At 39.1% G+C, this 14,578-nt stretch overlaps 1 protein-coding gene and 1 long non-coding RNA gene across 4 annotated transcripts in view; one reads left to right on the top strand and one right to left on the bottom strand.

Annotated features, from left to right (window-relative positions):
- The window catches only part of LOC140133362 (uncharacterized), a 33,237-nt gene extending 32,507 nt beyond the window's left edge, over positions 1-730 (top strand). For both annotated transcript variants that reach the window (XR_011855877.1, XR_011855878.1), the window contains exon 5: positions 372-730. This is a non-coding gene — a long non-coding RNA (uncharacterized lncRNA). The remainder of the gene's footprint in view (positions 1-371) is intronic.
- LOC140133361 (intraflagellar transport protein 70A) overlaps positions 1-14,578 on the bottom strand; it is a 34,827-nt gene that overhangs the window by 6,529 nt on the left and 13,720 nt on the right. Inside the window, exons 9-15 of one of the 2 annotated variants that reach the window (XM_072153462.1) lie at positions 9,343-9,495; positions 8,350-8,415; positions 5,026-5,079; positions 4,703-4,768; positions 4,180-4,256; positions 2,869-3,079; positions 2,456-2,503 (exon numbers count right to left, since the gene is read on the bottom strand). In XM_072153462.1, coding sequence (XP_072009563.1) covers positions 2,456-2,503; positions 2,869-3,079; positions 4,180-4,256; positions 4,703-4,768; positions 5,026-5,079; positions 8,350-8,415; positions 9,343-9,495 — 675 coding nt within the window. The remainder of the gene's footprint in view (positions 1-2,455; positions 2,504-2,868; positions 3,080-4,179; positions 4,257-4,702; positions 4,769-5,025; positions 5,080-8,349; positions 8,416-9,342; positions 9,496-14,578) is intronic. The other variant, XM_072153463.1, reaches the window with a different exon arrangement.

Raw genomic sequence — 14,578 nt, 5'->3', positions numbered from 1 at the left:
TCATCTCTCTTTCTATGTGTCAGTGTGTTAGTACAATGTCAAAAGCCAGATTTTTTCTTTTGTTGGAAAACCCCTTTAAACTAAAAAAAAGCTTATGTGCCAAGGATTCATAATGACAGTACTTCAATCCGAAATTGAGGCATTTTTCCTAATTTCATCTATAACAGACAACATAAAACAATTGGGGTCAAGAACAATTTATGAACAATGGCCATGTACTGTACTTGTTAGTTATCTTCAGAACCTAAAAGGCCTGTCATATGTATATATAATATACTGGTACAACACAGAAAATGTTACTATTAACAATAGAAAACTCTCAAGCTGTATATATTTTAGTGCTGAAAAATCATATTTTATCTTTTTTCCAGGAAAGTTGTCAATATACAGTACCAGCACATACAAATGTTTAAACATCCAGTCCATTGATAAGAATGTTGAATATCTAAAGTAAAAAAATCTACAGAAAAAAAAAATAGAAAAACCACCACATGGTGGATTCTTTGGATTGAAGTGTGACCAAGCCAATCAAAGCAGAACTTTGGACAGTTTGCTGCCTGGAGGATTCAGACATGTGTTAACAAAATGGCAAGAAGCAAAGACATAGGTCATTTCCAAGTAAACTGTGATCCATCATTGTACAATGGAAAAGATTATTCACAAGTAAAAAACATTCAAGACAGGTGATATTATCATCATGTGTAGAAGTTTCTGCATGTTCTCCCCAATGCTCAGTAAAAAAAATTCAAAAAACAAGAACTAGATCTCTGACTTTACTGTCCTTAGTTAATATGTGAAACGCTCAGTTTCAGGACAATCAGAAAAAGACATCTAGGAAGGGATGATAGGAGAAATCCTCCATCGTCTACCAAGAAAAGACTGTCCTTTGGACAGATTTTTCCAACATAGAAGCCATTCAGTTATATTTGCCAATGAGAAAGCTTGTAAAATATTTGGGTAATACTTTATATACAAAATCGTTGTCAGTTTTTCTTCATATGCGGTTATTTATAAGGTCATTCAGAAAATAGGAAAGATATGTAATTTAAGGGGTTAGTACAAAGTATACTAAATGGATTCTCCAAGCCTTTAAACCAGTGGCCCAACTCATTTGAGTAAAAAAAAAAAATCTGAATACCAAGCATAGTCACTGGTAAGAGTAAGGTGTTGTGCAGTATAAAGCGCTGTAGACAGTGAGGTGGCCCTGACCCATTTAAACAGTGTTTTGGGAGCCAAGAGTTGTTTCTTCCATGACTTCAGAGCACCCAACTTACAGACGACCCCTCGTTACGCACAGACTCTCTGCCCACTGTGACCTCTGATGATGCTCTCTGAATGCTGGTAATTTACTGTTCTTTGGCTTTAGGCTGCAATGAAGCTTTAGCGTTAATCCATGTTCCCTTGCATAAACATACCTTCTATTATGTTATGTATCATGATGCATAAAATCTAAAAATATTAATCTAAAGAATTATTAATTAAATTTATGCAGGTGTACGAACAAGGTAACACAGAGGCGATTGTGGCAGCACCCTGCCCTAATGTCCTATATAAAGAGGCCAGTATTATATATCAAGTGTAAAACTGCAATGCAGTTATACAGACAGGACTAACCTGTAGTTTAAAAAGAGATGTTTATATAAAACCAGTAAAGCTCAGAAGTCTTCATATACATACATGACTGGTAATGTCCGGAGTACGGGCTCAACTACAGCAGTAGTAGCCATAGCAACTGCTTAGGGGCCTGCAGTGTTAGGGGGCCCAGCATGTGACAAGAATGGATGATATGCACATTTTCTGAGGGGGAAGGGGGCACCATTCAGAAGTCTACTATAGGCCCTGCCTCTCCTTGTGACGCCCCTGGCCTGGATCTGGACGTCAGCGCAACCAAAGTTGTAGAAAAGTGGAAATCCAGCACGGGTATTTTATCCATAAAAAGTTCAAGCTTTTTTCCATCCTTAAAAAGTCTACTAAGAAAGGTAAAGGCTAAACATGAGAGCGTCAGTCCAGACGCATGTTCTGTTCTCTGCTGCGCAGCTTTTTATTGATGGAATAAAGCTTCAACTTTTAATGGATAAGAGTTTTCAACCAATGCTGGCTACCCATTTTTCTACAATTTTGGTTAACCTGTAGTTTGGCCATTAAGAAGTCCTGCAAGCTCCAGATATATCCTTTCCATGCTTACCTTAAACCAATGCATGTTACCCCCGAGGTCATTGTGACTTGGAGAATGCATTGGGTACTGAAATCCTTTACCCTATGATCACTACTGAAAGATGCCATTATGTGCCTTAGCAATACAATGACTGATATCAGATGGCACTAGCATAGGATATAGTGAGGGCTGCAGACTGGAGGCAGAGCAACACACCATATAGAGGCAGAAAATCCATGCAACAAAAGCAATGGAAAAAAATGCATAAAGAAAGACAAGAAAGACAAACGCTCAGTTTACCGAAACTTTTTTCTTGCAAGGACATTCTTCAATGTTACATTGTCCCAGCTAAGACACAGGAGAAAAACGGTGCAGAGATGATGTGAACGCGTCAGTAAACAGCGAGTAAACAGAGCATTTGTCAAAAGTTGTAAGACACTTTCAGTCAGATCATTGCTTTTATGTTGTACCGTCCATTAAAGGGGTGGTCCCATAAAGAATATTATATAAGTATGAATGCAGCCTGTAACAAGCAGGTGCAGAGGTGGACACACATGCTCAGTCTTGCTTCCCTCTCTGCAGCATGGACACTGATAGTTGGTAATTTTACATCTGACCCTTGTTAAAAAGCCAACACATAACTTGCATATACTGAAATATAAACCATAGAAATCCTGTAATATTGTCATAACCACAGCGAGAATAATACTTACATTGTCATAGTGCTTTTTAACAATGGGCTCATAAAATCCAATGGCTTCCTTGTATTTATTTTCTTGCATGAACAAGACGTGAGCCACATTCAATTTCCAAACATCATGCTCATTGCAAAACTCCACAGATTTACGGAAGATTTTTTCCACCATTGAATAGTTCTCCATGTTCCAATATATTTTTGCTTGGGCCATTAAGACAGGAATGTATCTAAATAAAATATGGAGTATTGTTATCACCGAGAAAATGGACTAGGAGAATGTCACGTGGATAGTGGCTTTTCCCCAACATGGACATATAGACAGGGAAATAGAAGCGAGACTGGCTAATATATTGTAAGTTAAAGGAAATCTAACATCAAAATTAAGCATGATAAAGCAGGGACACGTACTCATAGATCCAGGTACTGTGACTGTGGCAATCTAGCTGTTATCCATGGTCTCATTCCTTCTAAAATCAACTTTTAAAATTATTCTAATGAGCCACACAGGCTCCAGGGGTGTTACCAGAGCCCCTCTGTGCTGCAGCTTCACATGCTGTTACATTGCACACTTTTTCCTCTTTCACTGCAGAAACTTTCTCTACTGTGGTGAGATTACATCAGACAGAGGGAGAGGAAGTGCTGAGAAAGAGAAGGGTGAGACAATGCAACAATTTTATAAGGAAGGAGGCCATGGATAAAAAAAAAGAAGATTACCACAGTCACAGCACCTGGATCTATGAGTAAGTGCCCCTGGTTTACCATGCTGGATTTTGATAGTAGATTTCCTTTAAAGTATAACTAAACTTTAAAAAGCATTTTATATATTGATAGTACAGATGATAATAGTAAACTCTCTAATACTTTATTAAATACATTTGTTCCCATGTCTTTCTTTTCCCCCAGCCTTCCTTTCTTATTTCAGTAGTTTGAGTAAATCTGCTTTCTGTCCTGTTCTCCCAAAGACATCTAAGAGATAAATGAACCTGATAAAGCTTCTATAGACTTAACTCTATAAAGGCATTGGATAGTCTAGATATTATCAAGGTAATGAAAGAGTTAATCATTAGCCTCCTTAACTGTCTGAAGTGGCAAGAGCTCAGCAAGCTTTTAGATAAACTGATCACTGCAGGAGAAAGGGTAGAACAAGGGCACAGAAAAGCTTTTCCTTTGACCTTTCTCATCCTGAAAGACTTCCATCTTTGTTGCCAACGACTTATAAATATGCATCTATCCTACTGGCAACAGTTCTCTATTCATGAAAGGTTTTCATAAAGCACAAAACTATTTCTATACTTTCCATGATGAACATGATATGAAATCATCTTACTTTTCTAGGGCATCATCATATTCGCTCACAGCCTTCTTAACCGCTTCATCATCTCGGTTCAGTCTCGCTTCTTGTACCTTAATAATGTAAATTGGAAAAATAAAAACAAACTTTTACACAAAAAAGAAATATACATTTAGGTCATTGGCAGAAATTGTCTACGAGTGCTAACTTTTGTAATGACCCAGTATTTATTCACTGCATTAGTCCTTGCTCCGATGGACCACATAGTCCAGTGGTTCTGATTTTACAACTACATCCAGATACTGGGGATGGGGCCATATGTAATTGGTTTTCCGTGATAATACTAGGCATGATGCATCTCTGCACACATCTGTGCTTCTTCCTGATGTATGCAGGAGCCATTCAAGGACTTTCACAAGTTCTTTTTGTAAGAGATAAATGACTGGTAGTGTAATTCCCATTCTCACATAGAATCACTGGCTGCTTAAAGGTGACAATGATTTATAAATGAGGCCTAATAAATACCTGAGACCTAATCTATAGAACACAGATTAAGTACCTGTTTTGTCCGTTTTCTCAGTTGTTCTGTGAGCATCCCAGCCAGTTCATCCAATTTTAGAAAAGCCTAAAAAGATTAAATTAGGTTAAATAAAATGCATAGGTCTGTTACCGTATGACACTTCTGAACACTCTACAGTAGATCACTATTATTGGATCACTTCTTTATCTATGAGGTGTGATACATAATAACACTATGATATAAATCAATGCAAATGTACCAATAAAGAGTAGTACTTCTGTAGACAGATAGACTAGTGAGCGTAAAATATAAATCTGTCTGTATTAGAGAAATGTATAAGAAGAGTATGCACTGTACATTACCTCATCTGGAGCTGTTTGACATGTTATTAGGGCATCCAGAAAATCGTACAAATACTAAAAAATAAATCAGAGAAATACATATTTTCAGCATATTATCTAGTATCCTACTGACATGGCTAGAAGATATATATAACATACATATATACTCGAATATAAGCCTAGTTTTTCAGCTCAAAAAAATGTGCTGAAAAACCCAAACTCGGCTTATACGCGAGTAAAAAAATAGGTGTACCAGGTTTTGTGGTAAAATTAGGGGCCTCGGCTTATACTTGGGTCGGCTTATACTTGAGTATATACGGTAATGGTAAACAATTTTCAGACACAATGGGAGACACAATATCCAAGACAATTGAATCCGCCCACTCTTTTCTAGTGGTGGTGCTCAATGTGGGATTCTCAAAATTACGATGTTTCGGTCATCCTGACCTTTGTCAAGTTAGATCTGACTGTAAGTTGCGTAGTAGGAGGTTACAGCCTCACGAAACCCCCTGCTACACAACTTACAGTCAGATCGGGATGAGCGAAACCTTATAATTTTGATCTGTCTCTTGTGAAAAATCCTCACTGATTTGTTGCTTTATGGTTAAGGCTCTATCATGTGAAAAAGTGGTTGAAAAATAAAAAAAGAGAAATAAGAATATATAACGTGTGTGCCATGTTTTCCGATTGGATACAACGGGAGACACATTCGGCCTTGTCCGCCTGTTTTCTGGTAGAGAGATTACCCAGGTGTCAGCTGTACTGTACTGCTCCTGGACCCTCCCTTTCTCCTAGTGCAGTTCTGCAACGGGCCCTGATGCCACCGTATACAATCAGCAGTGCAAAGGAGCACATGGTGGAGAGAAGAAGCTGCAGTGCAGTGCAGAGCAGAAGCCTTAATCCTTAGATCAGGAATAGAATAGACATTTAATGGACATTTCAAAATTTTTATAATTTATTATATGTTTGTGGAGTCAGACCATTTTATCACGACTCCGGCTTTAACAAAATTGTCACCGACTCAGACTCCACAGCCCTGGATTATACACACCATAATGTCCCAGTACAAGGATAACACAGACAGTGAAGGCACAGTACAGGGGTAATACACACAGTGATGCCATAGTACAAGGATAATACACACAATTATGTCACAGTACTGGGATAATGCACACCTTGATATCACAGTACAAGGGTAACACACACAGTGATGTCATAGTACAGGGGTAATACACACAGTGATGTCATAGTACAGGGGTAATAAACACAGTGATGTCACAGTACAAGGATAACACACACAATGATGTCATAGTACAGGGGTAATACACACAGTGATGTCACAGTACAAGGATAATACACACAGTGATGTCACAGTACAAGGATAACACAGACAGCGAAGGCACAGCACAGGGGTAATACACACAGTGATGCCATAGTACTAGGATAATACACACAGTTATGTCACAGTACCGGGATAATGAACACCATGATATCACAGTACAAGGGTAACACACACAGTGATATCACAGTACAGGGGTAATACACACAGTAATGTCACAGTACAAGGGTAATACACACAGTGATGCCATAGTACAAGGATAATACACACAATTATGTCACAGTACCGGCATAATGCACACCTTGATATCAAAGTACAAGGGTAACACACACAGTGATGTCACAGTACAGGGGTAATAAACACAGTGATGTCACAGTACAAGGATAATACAAACAGTGATGTCACAGTACAGGGGTAATAAACACAGTGATGCCATAGTACAAGGATAAAACACACAGCTGTGAAAGAAGCTAGGAAAATATTTATATAGCAATCGGTGAACTGCCAGCCTGTAAGGATTTCCACTATAAATAAACAAACTAATGTTCTCATAGAGGTGGAGCAACAAGACATCACACAACACAAGAGTCGCTGGCTCTCTCCCCAACCACCTACCCCAGGGAAGTGCTTATGAAATGCCCCACAATTATGTCACAGTATAGGCCTAGTAAATACAGTGTTGTCACAATATTAATTATGACTTTGGTGTCAATATTTTATAGTTAAATCACGAATGTGCAATTATTAATAATATATCTCTCTTTTTTTTTTCAAATAAAACAACAACTCTGTAGCTTAAAATTAATTTTCTGAATTTTAAGCCCTCATCTCTATATATTTCACATTCTTATCTCTATGTCCCGTTTTTCTATGTTCTAACTTGTCTCTTTATGCCCAGGCTCCCTGTTGTCCCCATTATCTGTCTATATTCCCATCCCTCTATATTTATATGCTTCCTTTCTTTCTCCATTATCATCCCTCTGTTTCTCACCCCATTTCTCTATGTTTTTCCGCTACATCTGTTAATAAAAAAGAGCAGCTTCCGTGTGTTGGAGAAATAAGCACCCAGTTCAGATGTTTGCCCTCTCCCTGCTCAGCTGTTAGCCCCGTCCCAGGGTTGGATTGAACAATACTTTAGTTATTCTGATAATAACAAATGTGTATCAATATTCCTATGAATAGGAAATTTTATCAAACTAGTTTAGTGGCAAGCCTTAATTGTGTTAAAGCTAGTGGGTGATTCTCGTTGACAGTGACAATTAAAATGTATTGATAAGGAGATATTCTCCCTTTTCATAATAGGATGGGGGATAATGTTTTGGCTGCTGAGACCAGCATTGATCATAAGAGCTGGAGTGACTGATCGAGCAAGCGTGGTAGCTTCACTCATTCTTTATGAGACAGAAGGAAATACAGTATATACTTGAATATAAGCAGAGTTTTTCTGCACAGCGGCCGACATCATAGTATATGAGACAGCACCACACGGGGACACCACACCATAGAGTTTTTATATTTTTTTGGGCTGGGCATAGGGGGCTGCTGGATATATACAAGGGGGAAAGCACTGGCTATATACTAGGGGGCAGGCACAGGCTATATACTAGGGGGCAGGCACAGGCTATATACTAGGAGGCAGGCGCCGGCTATATACTAGGGGACAGGCACCGGCTATATACTAGGGGACAGGCACCGGCTATATATAAGAGGGCTGCTGGCTATATACTAGGGGGCAATGGGCTGGCTATGTATTTATTGGGCTGCTGGCTATATACTGGGGCAGGGTGCTGCAGGCTATATACTGGGAGGCTGCAGGCTATATATACGGTAGATAAGAAATCCATTCTCATGATCATTGGGGTCTCACATAAAATCATATTTTCTTCCTGCTGAAAAAGCTGCTACTTAACGTGAACTAAATAACTTTACAAAAATACAAATTTATCTTGTTAAATATTTAAAATAAAGACAAAGGGTTATTTTTTTCATGTAAAATCAATACTTACTGGAGTTAGAAATTTATAGGTGAGGTGAGCATTTTCTGCCAATACATCTGCTGCAAGATCAAAATACTAAAGAGAAATAAAAATAATACATATTATAAAACACAATAATACATGAAAAGGTCACCTACTACACATGTACTATTATAGAATATGACTATTTTCATACAGTCCAAATTTGGAAAAATTAAACAAAAAATGTCAATACATTTAAAATTTAGGTTAGGCTACATGCATAAGACCTTGGTGTGTGTTATGGGCCACAAACAGGGGAAAACCCTGTTTGCAGACCGTTTTAGCTGGGTGGACATAGAGCCACAAATCAAGGCAGGAAAAAGACCTGCTGCTTGCCGCACTCCCAGTGCGATGAGACACGGTGTATGCACCATGACTGTGCACAATAGAATTTAATGGGGACCATGAATTAGCTGCTGTTTTTTCCGGCTAGCACACATTTACTGTCGTGTGAATGAGGACTAAATCTCAGGGCAGTGTGATGGTGGATATTTATTATGAGAAGTTAAAGGGGCCTCTTGTCAAAATTCATTCCTGAAGCTGGGCTGCAATGCCACACACATACTCTGTACAAGGATGGTGCTGTTTTTGCTTTTCTAATTTTGTACAGCCATGGTAATAGTAAACTATGAGTTTACCCCTATGAGTGTGCCAATACATGACACAGTTAAAAAAAATAACCTTTAATGCATAATATGTGATACCTCTCTGCTAAAAGAAGTAACTTCTATTTGAATTAATACGTGATCATACTATATAACTGTGCCCTTTTACCAGAAAATAAATTCTGAATGAAACATTCTGCTATATTCATCATGATTTGGAGCCAAATAAAACTGCTGAATATTTAGCTCCCTGATGTCTTCTATTTAGGATTGGCTCTTTGCTGGATCGGGGCATGCTCAAACACTGAGTGAAAATGTTACATGGCTAGAGGGAGGAGGGTTTAGGGGGAGTTGTAGGGGTTAATAGGAGTTGTACCTCATACTTGCAGTATAACAGTAAAAGATTTCCAAACGTCTCTGGAGGAAATGGATTCTGCTGCAACAAAAACTGCAGTTTCTCGAAGCCTTCAGTGGGTTTGGCTTCCATGTTCATCAATGCTTGATTGTGAAGGGTCACTGGGTCCAGTTCCTGCCAGCAATAACAACAAGTAAAGATTTACAGAAAAAAATTGAAAAGCCTAAACCTAATAAAATACCTATTAAAGGGACTACCTGAGAATGATAAGACAAGAGTACCGTAATCTCCTGAATAATTATAATAATCTTTATTTATATAGCTCCATTAGATTCTGTAGCGCTTTACAGATTTTGGGGAATGTATACAAATAAAATAAGACATTACAGAGTAATAACATTGTCATGTGAAACAACAGGAGTGAGGGCCTATTGTTTCAAGAACTTAATTCTTTAAAAGGAAATGCATAAAAACAAATGGTAGATTTCCTTCAAAGAGTGTTGTAGGGCATTCCAGAGAATTGGTGCAGCAATTGGAGACCTGAGTGGGAGGTTCGAATAAGGGAAGAGAATAATCTAAGATCATAAGAAGATCGAAGAGCATGGCTTGGCCGGTAGACTGAGATGAGAAAGGAGTGGAGCGCAGAAAAAAGGTGCAAGTGATGAATATGGTATGCAAAGGAGAGGTCCAAGCCATGTTCAACCCCAAGACAGCGGGCTTGCTGCCTTGGGGCTTTGATGATCCCACAGACAGAGATGGAGATGCCATGGTTGGGTCGGTTAGTAGACGGTGGAAAGACAAAAAGTTCAGTTTTGGAAAGTTGCAAGAAGAGAGAGGACCTGATGTTACAGACAGCAGAGAGACAGTCACTGGTATTATGAAGTGAGGCAGGGGTGATGTAACATGTAGAGGTATACAGCTGGGTATCAGCATAAAGATGATACTGAAAACCAAATCTGCTTATTATTTGTCAGATGGGAGCAGAATAGAGGGAAAAGAGAAGAGGACCCAAGCCTGAGGAACCCCGATATTGAGAGGAGATGAGGTGCGAGAGATCCAGAAAAGTAAACACTGAAAGTGCGATTAGAGAGATGGAGAGAAAATCAAGAGAGTACAGTGTCCTTCAGGCCAATGGAGCAAAGAACTGTGGTGGTCCACAGTATCAAACTATCGCAAGAATCAGATGAAAGAAAAGAGAGAATAGTGACCTTTGGATATAGCAGTGAGATCAGGGGTGCACCTAGCCTTTCTGCTGCCTGAGGCGAACTATAGAAAAACGCCCCCCCCCAAAAAAAACTTGTAAAATATCAAGGAGTGTCAGGACCAGGCCCAATGTGAAAAATGTCAAAATAAAGCAATGCAAAATACATAACTATATAATACACACAGCGAGCTACTACAAAGAACAATATACATAAAACAATCCGCCATATAATATAAAATCAATACAGTGTGCCGCCATATAATATAAAATCAATACAGTGTGCCGCCATATAATATAAAATCAATACAGTGTGCCGCCATATAATATAAAATCAATACAGCGTGCCGCCATATAATATAAAATCAATACAGCGTGCCGCCATATAATATAAAATCAATACAGCGTGCCGCCATATACCATATAATACATACAGCGTGCCGCCATATACCATATAATACATACAGCGTGCCCCCATATACCATATAATACATACAGCGTGCCGCCATATACCATATCATACATACAGCGTGCTGCCACATACCATATAATACATACAGCGTGCCCCCATATACCATATAATACATACAGCGTGCCCCAATATACCATATAATACATACAGCGTGCCCCCATATACCATATAATACATACAGCGTGCCCCAATATACCATATAATACATACAGTGTGCTGCCACATACCATATAATACATACAGCGTGCCGCCATATACCATATAATACATACAGCGTGCCGTCATATACCATATAATACATACAGTGTGCCGTCATATACCATATAATACATACACTGTGCCGCCATATACCATATAATACATACAGTGTGCTGCCACATACCATATAATACATACAGCGTGCCCCAATATACCATATAATACATACAGTGTGCTGCCACATACCATATAATACATACAGCGTGCCGCCATATAGTATATAATACATACAGCGTGCCGCCATATACCATATAATACATACAGCGTGCCGCCATATACCATATAATACATACAGCGTGCCGCCATATACCATATAATACATACAGTGTGCTGCCATATACCATATAATACATACAGCGTGCCGTCATATACCATATAATACATACAGCGTGCCGCCATATACCATATCATACATACAGCGTGCCGCCATATACCATATAATACATACAGCCTGCCGCCATATACCATATAATACATACAGCGTGCCTCCATATACCATATAATACATACAGCGTGCCGCCATATACCATATAATACATACAGCGTGCCGCCATATACCATATAATACATACAGCGTGCCGCCATATACCATATCATACATACAGCGTGCCGCCATATACCATATAATACATACAGTGTGCCGCCATATACCATATAATACACACAGTGTGCCCCTATATACCATATAATACATACAGCGTGCCGCCATATAATATAAAATCAATACAGCGTGCCGCCATATACCATATCATACATACAGAATGTCGCCATATACCATATAATACATACAGCGTGCCACCATATAACATATAATACATACACTGTGCCGCCATATACCATATAATACATACAGCGTGCCGCCATATAATATAAAATCAATACAGCGTGCCGCCATACACCATATAATACATACAGTGTGCCGCCATATACCATATAATACATACAGCGTGCCGCCATATCCCATATCATACATACAGAATGTCGCCATATACCATATAATACATACAGCGTGCCCCCATATACCATATAATACATACACTGTGCCGCCATATACCATATAATACATACAGGGTGCTGCCATATAACATATAATACATCCAGCGTGCCCCCATATACCATATAATACATCCAGCGTGCCCCCATATACCATATAATGCATACAGGGTGCTGCCATATACCATATAATACATACAGCCTGCCGCCATATACCATATAATACATACAGCGTGCCTCCATATACCATATAATACATACAGCGTGCCGCCATATACCATATAATACATACAGCGTGCCGCCATATACCATATAATACATACAGCGTGCCGCCATATACCATATCATACATACAGCGTGCCGCCATATACCATATAATACATACAGTGTGCCGCCATATACCATATAATACACACAGTGTGCCCCTATATACCATATAATACATACAGCGTGCCGCCATATAATATAAAATCAATACAGCGTGCCGCCATATACCATATCATACATACAGAATGTCGCCATATACCATATAATACATACAGCGTGCCACCATATAACATATAATACATACACTGTGCCGCCATATACCATATAATACATACAGCGTGCCGCCATATAATATAAAATCAATACAGCGTGCCGCCATACACCATATAATACATACAGTGTGCCGCCATATACCATATAATACATACAGCGTGCCGCCATATCCCATATCATACATACAGAATGTCGCCATATACCATATAATACATACAGCGTGCCCCCATATACCATATAATACATACACTGTGCCGCCATATACCATATAATACATACAGGGTGCTGCCATATAACATATAATACATACAGCGTGCCCCCATATACCATATAATACATCCAGCGTGCCCCCATATACCATATAATGCATACAGGGTGCTGCCATATAACATATAATACATACAGCGTGCCGCCATATACCATATAATACATACAGCGTGCCGCCATATACCATATCATACATACAGCGTGCCGCCATATACCATATCATACATACAGAATGTCGCCATATAACATATAATACATACAGCGTGCCCCCATATACCATATAATACATACAGCGTGCCCCCATATACCATATAATGCATACAGGGTGCTGCCATATAACATATAATACATACAGCGTGCCGCCATATACCATATAATACATACAGCGTGCCGCCATATACCATATAACACATACAGCGTGCCGCCATATACCATATAATACATACAGCGTGCCGCCATATACCATATAACACATACAGCGTGCCGCCATATACCATATAATACATACAGCGTGCCTCCATATACCATATAATACATACAGCGTGCCCCCATATACCATATAATACATACAGCGTGCCCCCATATACCATATAATACATACAGCGTGCCGCCATATACCATATAATACATACAGGGTGCCGCCATATACCATATAATACATACAGCGTGCCGCCATATACCATATAATACATACAGCGTGCCGCCATATACCATATAATACACACAGCGTGCTGCCATATAATACATACAGTGTGCCGCCATATACCATATAATACATACAGAGTGCCCCCATATACCATATAATACATACAGTGTGCTGCCATATACCATATAATACATACAGCGTGCTGACATATACCATATAATACATACAGTGTGCCTCCATATACCATATAATACATACAGCGTGCCGCCATATACCATATAATACATACAGCGTGCCGCCATATACCATATAATACATACAGCGTGCCGCCATATACCATATAATACATACAGCGTGCCGCCATATACCATATAATACATACAGCGTGCCGCCATATACCATATAACACATACAGCGTGCCGCCATATACCATATAATACATACAGCGTGCCTCCATATACCATATAATACATACAGCGTGCCGCCATATACCATATAATACATACAGCGTGCCTCCATATACCATATAATACATACAGCGTGCCGCCATATACCATATAATACATACAGCGTGCCTCCATATACCATATAATACATACAGCGTGCCGCCATATACCATATAATACATACAGCGTGCCTCCATATACCATATAATACATACAGCGTGCCGCCATATACCATATAATACATACAGCGTGCCGTCATATACCATATAATACATACAGCGTGCCGCCATATACCATATAATACATACAGCGTGCCGCCATATACCATATAATACATACAGTGTGCCCCTATATACCATATAATACATACAGCGTGCCTCCATATAGTATATTTTAAATGGTGGCACGATAAATGTACACACATACATACAGAT

Source organism: Engystomops pustulosus, chromosome 5 (genome assembly GCF_040894005.1).
Source record: "Engystomops pustulosus chromosome 5, aEngPut4.maternal, whole genome shotgun sequence".
NCBI lineage: Eukaryota > Metazoa > Chordata > Amphibia > Anura > Leptodactylidae > Engystomops > Engystomops pustulosus.
This window is presented reverse-complemented; position numbering and strand designations above follow the sequence as displayed.